Source organism: Hordeum vulgare, chromosome 6H (genome assembly GCF_904849725.1).
Source record: "Hordeum vulgare subsp. vulgare chromosome 6H, MorexV3_pseudomolecules_assembly, whole genome shotgun sequence".
NCBI classification, from domain to species: Eukaryota; Viridiplantae; Streptophyta; class Magnoliopsida; order Poales; family Poaceae; genus Hordeum; species Hordeum vulgare.
Genome location: NC_058523.1, coordinates 528,156,661 through 528,167,714, shown reverse-complemented (window position 1 = coordinate 528,167,714; position 11,054 = coordinate 528,156,661). Strand labels below are relative to the sequence as shown.

The following is an 11,054-nucleotide window of genomic DNA, read 5'->3' as shown; positions in this document are numbered from 1 at the left end:
GCGAAGCATGCCTTAACGCTGGGGACCGGTCGCCATGTTTGGTTAGGCCATCCCGGCAAGCTTTTGTTCGCCCCTGTAAACATTGTGACGGTCTAATAAAGCTTTCGGGAGTTTGCCTAAAAAATATATTTCTGGCCACCGTCGCAGCCACCATCTTCCACACCACGCTTCATTCCCTTCCTTCCTTTCTCGCTAAATATTTTCTCCTCCCAAATCGGGCCCTCACGTGCACTAAATCTAGGGAAGCTTAAATACTTCCTCCGTTCCTAAATATAATTTATTTAGAGATTTCACTATGGACTACATACGGATATATATAGACATAATTTAGAGTATATATAGGTTCACTCAATTTGCTCTGTATGTAGTCCCTGGTGCAATCTTTAAAAAGATTTATATTTAGGAAGGAGAGAGTAATTTGCATTGATGATGAAAATTAAATAATTTACATTGCACCAATTACCATTTGCAACTTGCAGGTTCTGAACTGATGAAGCAAACAGTGAATCAGTTGTTTCCCTTGCTGTTGGGACTCCACTGATCTCTATCAGACTATCATGGTGTCTGTATAGCATTTCTTCGTAACCTTCACTATGTTCTGACACAAGGTTCTCAGGATTCTGCTGATGATTCATATCAGGGTCTCCAGGTCCCTCAGCTGGTGCTTCAGGCTGCGTGCTTGGGCTTATAGGCTGGCCTGAAACCCTGGCTCCTTCAGCTGCAAGAACATGCGCAGGACTTGTCAAATGTTGCCCCCTTTAGAGCATTTACCAGAATAAATAAAACACGCCTCACCTTGTATTGCCAATGATGGTTGCACAAATCTTGAAACCAGCTCGGACATAGATGCACTATCAGGAAGATATTCCCTCTGCCAAACATAAGGAACTGAATCTGGTGTTTGCCTATAGCATCTTTTTTTTTTTAATTGAGGGGCACGTCCCCGATTTCATTTGATTGCATGAAAAGGAACCAAATAAAAAGAGATGCCTGAAGCATCTGGAATGACGTTCTTGGAGAGGCTTCATGTACATCTGGTGTGTCAAGATCTATAATCTCTTGAAAAGCTACAACTCCAGCAGTTCATCATTTAAATCTCAGGGGGTAATCGACTGAGCCTGGACTTACGTGTTTTTACCAAACACACGTCTAGCACATTTTGTTTGTTTTCTTTGCGCCATACCTGTTGTGCAATCAGGTGCATCGAAGAGCAGTCGAATGATGACCGAATCACCTACTTGTACTGGTTCAAAATGCACCACTGCAGTTGGGACATCCCAACTTCCATACCCTGATCATACAACATCTTCACCAGACGCTGCCACTCATGTATTCATCTTAAACATCAAGGCTTAATCGACTGAGCGTGTATATATTTTATTTTTACCACACTACATTCATGATATGCCTCTAGTATTCATTGTAAACAGTATTGTGTTTTTTTTAACCATACCTGTTGCTTGACCTGCTGCATGCATGAGCGTAGGAATGATGACATGTTCATCTACTTGTAGATTTTCAGGTTCCGCTGCTGCAACCGGGACATTCAAACTTTCAACCCCTTTCAACCCTGATCGCAGAAACAGTTCCTTAGTGTTAATCACACAACACTTTCACTGCATAAAAATGAATCATAATAATCACTTGTGACCCACATCGGACACTCACTGAATTTGCATTATCTGCCATCAGAGGATGACATTCCTAGTGCCGTGACTCCATCAGGAAGCGCCTGGTCTGCATTCTTCTCCACCGAGCTCCACTGCTCAGGAAGCTGCAACTAGCACAGCAACAGGTAGGAGACAGCTCCGCCTTGGTTCCATTCCTCATTTACTACTCTGCCACCGCCCTACCGGAAATCCAACTTCCTGAGCTACGGAACATGACTGGATGCCAGTTCCGAGCCACGGCTCTGCTACTTTCCCGGCACGGAGGCATCTGCCCGCTCCGTAACCAGCACCATGTATGGCATACCCATCTTACTGAACTTCCGGTCTCCCTGATTTAAAAACGATCGACTGGCTGGCACAGGAATTGACTGCAATGCATCCCGATGACATAGCAAGCCGCCCAGATACCGCACTCGCCTGTGCTCGTGGACAGAACAACCGCGTCCGAAAGAAACGAGCTTATGTGTGTACAAGATTATTACCAAGCTCAGTAAAGCTCTTGGAGGTTGAAGGGATGTTAAACGGTGACAGGGAGGTTGATACGTAGAAATTCAGTAATCCATATCCAAGTTTCCTCATCACAATTACAGTTAAGAAGCAAATGAGTGCAAGTTCTATCCTTCATACATATCTACTAAACAATTTGAGTAGGTTTATACACTTATTCTAACATAAATTGTTCACAGCATACACAAAGTAAATAGCTATCCTTAATCGGGCTTTGTTTAATTCTTCTGTGTATTCTATGATGCGGCATATGTTATCTTTACAAGACTTTCCACCACAGGAGAAAAGCTTAAGTTTTTTTGTGTTGTACTATGTTGCCTGAACATGGAAAGATTGCATTTTTTTTTTATAAAGATGGAAGGATTACATGTACTTGGTGGGGGGTCTACATCGATCAAACCTATTCAGACTCGTGTATCTACATTTGCTTTTCCATGAAAAGACGCGCGAACGCTTGTTTGCATGTTTCTATAATTTTTTGCACTATTTCTGCTGCCATGTAAAATTAGACCTCCATGAAACTACACCTGATAGCCTTGATCTTAAACATTCAGCCATTGTGAAATGGAAGTTTGGAACTACCCTAAGCTCGAACCTTTGGCTTCTCTGAGGCCTCTCTTCTTGTTAACGTGCATGTATATACATATCAATATTCCATGGTCACTGTGTTGTCCTGTTGCCCCTGTATGATGATATTTAGCAGTAAGAAGTTATACTTCTTAGGTCGGTTGCAGATACAGATGCTCCAGAATGTTGTAAATTTGATTAAAACTGGGATGGCTGAAATCCCCCGTCAAGAACTCGTGGACAACGGTATCTACTTCAACCCAGCTGAGCCCTATATCTTTTTCGATAACATTTCCCCTCATCAGACGCCGTACATCCTCGACAGCATCCCATCGCTGGCTTCGAGCTAGTGTGTTTGCAAGGAGAACGTAGTTGCCAGCATTCATGGGTTCGATCATGATGAGTTCTCTTGCGGCAACCTCACCTACATCAGTGTTGCAATGCTTCCGGCAGGCACTGAGCAATGCTCCCCATACACCTGCATGTGGCTTCACTGGCATCATCTTCACAAAGCAGTGTGCTTCTTCAATAAGCCCAGCTCGGCCATAGAGATCCACCATGCAAGCATAGTGATCAGCAGATTTCTGAATTGCGTACGTTGTTCCCATGGACTCAAAATAGTGCTTTCCGTCGTACACTAGCCCAGCATGGGCGCAAGCTGATAACACGCCAAGAAATGTCACTGCATCAGGCTGCAATCCTTCGTCAATCATGTCGTTAAAAAGCTTCAGTGAGTCTTTGCCATGTCCATGTTGCGCAAGAGCAGTGACCATCACATTGTAAGACACCACATCCTTCGGGCGTGTCTCGCCAAACAAGAAACGAGCTTCACTAATGCAACCGCACTTGGCAAACATGTCGATCAAAGAATTCTTAACATGGCAGTTCATCTCGACACAGCCCTTGTGTAAAAGTCCATGCACCTGCCTGGCAACTGACAAGGAGCCTAGCTGTGCGCATGCGGACATCAACACAGCCATTGTTGCAGCGTCAGGCTGGAAACTCGTCAGCCGCATCCGATTGAACACCCCTACTGAGTCAGCCCACAACCCTGCCTGAGAACACGCGGTGATCATCATGTTCCAGCTATTCACATTCCTCTGAGGCATCTGATCAAACAGGCACCTCGCGACACCAGCATCGCCTTGCCGCAGGCGCCCCGACATAAGCGTGTTCCAGGAGATGAGGTCCCTCTCCTCCATACCGTCGAACATCTCCTGCGCAGCCTCCACGTCCCCTGCTCTGGCATAGCATGCTACCATGGCGTTTCCAACCACCACGTTCCTCGCAGGCATTTCGTCGAACACCCTCCTTGCATCCTCAACCCGGCCAAGATTCCCGTACGAATCGAGCAACGCAGAACCGGCGTGCACGGAGGAGCCTAGGCCGGCCTTCATCATGAACCCGTGCGCCTGACACACCTCGTGGACCTCTCGGAGCGTCGACAAGGACTTGAGCACGGAGCTCACGGTGAAGGCGTTGGGTGGCGGGCCTGACCGGAGCATGAGCCGGAACAGACCAAACGCCTCGGCGGCGAGCGCAGGGGAGGATGCATGCTTCGCGTAGGAGGAGATGGTCGCCGTCCACAGGTAGACGTTGGCGGAGGCCGCGGGGACGCTGTCGAAGATGGCGCGGGCGTAGCGCGGGGAGGAGGACGATGCGTTGAGGAGTGTGACGGCGGCGCGGGCGGGGAGCGGGAGGCCGCGCAGGAGCAGCTGCGCGTGGAGCTGCCTCGCCGCCGCTGGGGATGTCGCGCGGTTGGCGAGGCCGGTGAGGAGCGCCGGAAGCCGGGGCGCCGGCGGCATGCAGGCGGGAGGAGGTTTGCTGGCGTCGTGCGGCTTCACGAGGCAAGCTGGACTCCAAAATTGACTCGGGCCCACGAGGCAGTCTCACTCCCTCACTGATGAGTGGCCTCTGTTCTTGTTTTCATTTTATTGAGTATATATTGCATTTTTCATCCACAACTTATCGCCAAGAATGACTTCCATTTCTAAGAATAATAATTTAACCTTTAATCCCTCGGCTCTTAATGGCCAAATTTGATTGAAAAACGTTTCGAGCCACAGCGTCGGCTGAAACTTTCATCGGCCTCGCGAGACTCGTCCGATCAGGGACGATTGAACGTTTCGCCCTTTCGCGTGGCCCACACACCACCCGACTTCATATTCCTTATCTTCTTTCTCCCGCATCCGACTCCATATTCCTTATCTTCTTCCTCCTGCATCTTTTCTTCCTTCTTTTCCCCATCTCTAATCCCTCGTGCGACGCGGGCAAGCACACACTGTCGTGGACACTCACCTCCTCCTCCTCCTCCTTCCCCTCCACCCACCCTCTCCCTCACCCCTCCTTTCCCTCCGCACACCCTCTCCCTCACCCTTCCTCCCTCGACGGCGGAGCTGCTATATAGGGGGTAAACTGCAACCATGAGCACCCGTGGTGCTAGAACCAGCCTTCAATTTTGCTGCAACCAGCTTAGAAACGAGCTGGAACCGACCAACATTTCTGTTGTGACGCAGTCTTTAACATGTAAAGTAGCTGGAACCGGCACCTGGGTTTGCTGGAACCAGCAAGAATGTTTGCTACCACCGGCTGATGATGGAACTGCTACCAACACATGCTTTTGTTACAACTGGTGAAGCCCGAGCTGGAACCAGTAGAGTTTTTTTGCTACAACGGGCTAAATACATGAACTTTTCTTAAATTACTTTAACATTTTATAAAAATGCAAACATTTTTTCAAATTATAAAAGATATCCTTAATTCATAATTTATTACATTTATTTCTGTTATATATTGCTTAGGTATTTTATGAAATTATATGAATGTTTTAACGTGTTTCTTCCAATATATTGTATATTGTTTGTAACATGATAATAATTTACATATTTTCTAAAATAAAATGAAAAGGAACGCATCCGTTAAAAATTCAGCCACACCGTGGTCCGTTTTAGCCACACGGGCTCGTTATGTTAAAAACCTAAATTTATCGTTTTTCCATTTCATGTCGTCGGTTGGAGTGGTATGTGCGGCTGCAATATAGTCCCTGGTTTCAGGTTCAAATCAATGGCACTATATTACTGGAATGATATTTTAAATTTATGTTGTTCAGCTTTATGTTTATAAAATATATGAGTCCTTCCTTGACACTAAATTTGAACGGATCAACCGGCGAGCCACGCACACCTATGCATGTGGTTCGAACTCCAGACCAGTTTTAATTATTAATAGATCAAAAGAAATTTAAAATTTACCAGTTTATCTCTGAGGGCCTTTAGTAGACTGCGGATAACAAGGTAATGTTTTAATGATTGCTTTGCAAGCTAGTTTCTTTTTGTTAAGGGCATCTCCAATGATCGTATGATCATCGTTGGTAAAATTGCCACATAGATGATTTTGATGACATGACGTATAATAAAGAAGAGAAAGAGAACGACATCGTATGAACTTGAAGCAACGGTTCACGCACAAGCTCCGAGGCAAGCATGGTTATTTCTTCAATATTTAATGGAGCCCCTTAGTTATTTTACATACGATTAACATACACTCCATTGAAGTGCTTGTATGATGTACTGTTGGTTGTTGACATGGACACTTATACCAACGATTGAACATACGGACTGTTGAAGATGCTCTTACGGGATCATTATCAAGCCACATGAATGCAAGGAAGGAATGAGAAGAAAATAGATGAGCATCATTATGACTACATGCATGCAATCATTAAGCAAGTTCCTAGTACTCCCTCCGTCACGGTTTAGAAGATGTGCTTGCAAACTCTCTGGAACCTAGATGATTATTAATTGGTTGTGACATAGGGTAAAAAATAGCATTCACACTACGCATGCATATAGAAGTAGTACAACGGAGTGCTAATTAGTTGCTATGAATAAATGCAATGCGTCTTAAACCTTGTCTATTATGGAAATGCATGTAAATTTAATTATGCCTTCTAAACCGTGACGGAGGTAGTATAAAAAACATCATTAATTTTTACCTCAATTTTTGTTGGTGGCCTTGTATAGATGGAAAATATATTTTTTATAGTGACCTTATATAAGGGAATGGAGGGAGTACAATCAAACTGCAATTTAGAGTGAATATCTACAAGATACTATTGATGGCTCTCATAGAACCTGGGCGAATGTTGGGAGCAACTAACAGAGGAGGGCTCCTTCAGGAGTCTGCCAAGGGTCACTCTTAGTGTTGGAGATATGTGGTAGAGGCAATCATGTATGATGATATTTCCTATGTGTTTATGAATAAAGATAGTCCTTGAACATTATCAATGATGTGTATCAACAAGTATGTGACTTGTTTGTAAGACTATGCATTGTATGATGACTGTCTTAAAAGGTCCCTAGTCAAAAGGGTTGTGTGGACGTGCATCCAATCAAACTAGCACATGACAGGTGGATGGTCCGGTCTCACTAACCATGTAGCATTGGATGTTAGTCAGATAATATGAACTCGGAAAGATCTGGTTGGATTCGACGTAGTCGGATCCGAGTCGAGATAAGGACTGAGTTGGATAGACCCAACTATGAGACACATCGATCTGTCTTTTGTGAGTCTCTAGTACAACATACGTTCTATGTCCTAAGATCTGAGCTGGCGTATGTACTCGGGATGGTGACAGACCTGCTTTAGACCGACCAAATGCTACTCCATAACTACGTAGTTACAAAGGTAGGTTTCGGACTTGTCCAGACCCATGTTGCGAGACATGGTCGAGCAAGGTGGAATTTGCTCCTCCGACTAGGAGAGGTATACTCTCGACCCCTTGGGTGATCCGACCTGGATAAGCATGGCCATGAGATAATTCGAAGTGTTGGTCGGATTCACCGGAACGAGAAAGAGATCGTCCTACAATAAGGATGGCCATGTCACCTTGAGCACGACAACATATATCGTGTGGCAAAGGAAACATAAGTATGAAGTACAAGTTCGCCTAACCAGCTTCATCGGACACAATTATTGCTAGAGGCCGCTACCTAGTAGCCGAGTTGGATATGATCTGACTCGCAACCAAGTAAACGAGAATCTAAAGGGTCGCGCGCTTAAAAGAAGAAACACGTGGACTTTAGTATTCATGGGAGGCCCAAGAGTTGAGCCCGCGACGGATGTCTATATATAGTGGAGGTGCGACACACTTATTTAGTAGATCGCTTTGATGCCATCATTAGGGCTTTGCATGTGTTGCAACTAGCCACCTTCACTCGCTGCCAACTATGTGATCGGACCTAGCAGTCTGTCGTACGGTGTTCCTCCTGCACGCGCGGATACCGTTAGAGGTGGTGCACTAATGCTGCTCCGACGAACCTGTACACGGGATCCGGTGACCGACTGTTCGAGGGAGATCAGACGAGAAGGAGATGGACCTCGCCAGACGCGCTGCCACAACTCTACTTTCACTGGACGACACTGCGCGTCTAGTAATAACGATTTGTGATCCATCTTCATAGCATGTTCTTGGTTGTTCTGCACATAGTAAAATTTTAATTTACATGCAATGATTTTATGATAGATTCCAACACTTAGTAGCCGTCACGTGTCGAGTTCTAGATGTTCCCTTTGAATTTTTTTTTAATTTTTTTTCACACATGTTTTTGTTTTTTTAGATGATTTTTGGGGGTTTTCGGCTTTTTGTTTTTTCACCTGTCTTTTTTAGCTTTTGGACGAAAAAAAGTTTATTTTTTGCGCAAAAATATGTTTTCCTCCTTCCTTGAAAGGCATGGTTTTGTTTCCACGAGATGCACTGTCGTGCTTTTCGGAAATGAAAAAATACGTGTTTTTTTTCGAAAGACACGGTTTTACTTCCGCGAGAGGCACGATTATGCCTCTTGGTAACAAAAATAGAACACGTTCTTTTCATGAGAGACACGGTTTTTTAGTCTTTTCTTATGAAAAAAAATCGTCAAAACCTATCAATATGGGATCTAGTTTTGAAGATATCGACGCGAGAAATTCAATGATGAAAATTATTCAATATTTGAACGTGCAATTTAAGAAATAAACTGTTTTGAATAAACAAATATAAAGAAATAAAAAACACTCTGGAAAGATGGAAATGACGTTTGCAAAAGGTGCTCCTTAATTAATGATTCCGTCAAATGTTTATTTCGCCGAACCTAGGCGTTCGCTCTAGAAGGAGTTTTCCAGCTACCCAAGATGGCCCAACAAATTATGAAACCAGCAAAAAAAAGGGTTCGGCCCAATTAGTTGTTTTTCTTTCTGAAAAAAATGTCATCATTAAATTTACCATGTATGGTGCTACGCATCGGCCGACGGAGAAGTAGATAACATCCGCCACTTGGCTGGCCGTTGGATTGATGCGGGGAGCCGTCCGATCTAGCTATCTAAGAGCAAGTACAATAAGGTACAATCAGCAGGCTGTAAGGATTAAAATAATATATTTTTGCTGAGTTGGATGAGAAAGAAGAGGAGAAAGAAGGGAAACGGGCTCTTCGTGAAGAGCTAGCTCTAGCACGTGCTCCTAGATGCTTTGTGAGAATGAAAGGTGGCCATATATGATAAAAGTAATACTCTTTTATAGCTAACTATTGTACAAGCTAGCTATAAGATGGGCTATAAGATGGCTTATAGCCAACAGTTGGCTATATTATTAACAATGCTCTAAGTGTGCTATCTCTCTTGCAACAAGAACGGAGTTGTAGAAACATTTATAACATAGGTCGTGTTATTCAAAACTTTACAATGGAGGAGATGCTGCAGAATTTTTTACAACAAAGATCACATTGCAGAAAATGTGTGTAGATTTTTTTTAACAGAGTTGATGTTATGATTTTTTTTGCAACAAGGATTATGTTATGGAAAACATGTACACTTTTCTTTGCAACAAATGTTATGTTATATAATTATTTTGCAATACAAATCATGTTGCGAGAACTGTTGCTGTTGCAACACCTCAAGGAGGCAAAAGCCATGGACAGTGGCTCGGGTGGACGCAGTCCCAACGGCGGCGTGCCTCACAAAACCGGGTGGTGCATTTCAGCGGCTACTAGCGCATGCGCGGCTGGTTTGCAGCTCCTTAGGTGCCAAGCTTCCAGCACATCGGATGTCGACGTTGCATGGTCCGCCACAGGAGCACCATGCGCAGCTGCCGTCGCGGGTCCTCAGGGTGAAGCTAGCTTCAAACCTTGTCAGAACTTGCCGAGTCGAGCCTCCACCGCTCCCGGACGTCCGTGCCTCCTACCCGCGTGCCATCCTCATTGAATTCGGCTGGATTCATTGCCTCTGTTGCCCTCCTAGTCGTGCGAGTCTTCCTTCCCCATCGCTCCCGGATGTCCCTGCTGTTGGGGAACGTCGCATAGGAAACAAAAAAATTCCTACGCGCACGAAGACCTATCATGGTGATGTCCATCTACGAGGGGGATTTCAGATCTACGTACCCTTGTAGACCGCACAGCAGAAGCGTTAATAAAAACGGTTGATGTAGTGGAACGTCCTCACGTCCCTCGATCCGTCCCACGAACCGTCCCACAAACCGTCCCGCGACCCGTCCCACGATCCGCTCCGATCTAGTGCCGAACGGACGACACCTCCGCGTTCAGCACACGTACAGCTCGACGATGAACTCGGCCCTTCTTGATCCACCAAGAGAGATGGAGAGGTAGATGAGTTCTCCGGCAGCGTGACGGTGCTCCGGAGGTTGGTGGTGATCTAATGTCAGCAGGGCTCCGCCCGAGCTCCGCAGAAACGTGATCTAAAGGAAAAACCGTGGAGGTATGTGGTCGGGCTGCCGTGGAAAAGTTGTGTCAAATCAGCCCTAAAACCTCCGTATATATAGGTGGGAGGGGAGGGGCCTTGCCTTGGGGCTCAAGGAGCCCCAAGGGGTTCGGCCGAAGGGGGAGGAGGATTCCTCTTCCAATCCTAGTCCAACTAGGATTGGAAGGTGGAGTCCTTCCCTTCCTTCCCACTTCCCCTTTTTTTTCTCTTTGATTTTCTTATCTCCTGCGCAGGGGCCTCTTTGGGCTTGCCCACCAGCCCACTAAGGGTTGGTGCGGCACCCCTAAGGCCTATGGGCTTCCCCGGGGTGGGCTGCCCCCACCCCCCCGGTGAACACCCGGAACCCATTCGTCATTCCCGGTACATTCCCGGTAATTCTGAAAACCTTCCGGTTATCAAATGAGGTCATCTTATATATCAATCTTCGTCTCCGGACCATTCCGGAAACACTCCTGACGTCCGTGATCTCATCCGGGACTCCGAACAACATTCGGTAACCAACCATATAACTCAAATACGCATAAAACAACGTCGAACCTTAAGTGTGCAGACCCTGTGGGTTCG

At 45.6% G+C, this 11,054-nt stretch overlaps 1 protein-coding gene across 1 annotated transcript; it reads right to left on the bottom strand.

Annotated features, from left to right (window-relative positions):
• Positions 1 to 2,390: 2,390 nt before the first annotated feature.
• LOC123403029 (pentatricopeptide repeat-containing protein At3g29230-like) lies at positions 2,391 to 4,549 on the bottom strand. Its single transcript, XM_045097007.1, has one exon. The coding sequence runs from the start codon at positions 4,547 to 4,549 to the stop codon at positions 2,897 to 2,899; it is 1,653 nt and encodes a 550-aa protein (XP_044952942.1). The 3' UTR covers positions 2,391 to 2,896.
• Positions 4,550 to 11,054: the final 6,505 nt, after the last annotated feature.

What these genes read in the sequence shown, in the direction of transcription:
- LOC123403029 (XM_045097007.1), bottom strand. Translation starts at nt 4,549, where the DNA reads ATGCCGCCGGCGCCCCGGCTTCCGGCGCTCCTCACCGGCCTCGCCAAC.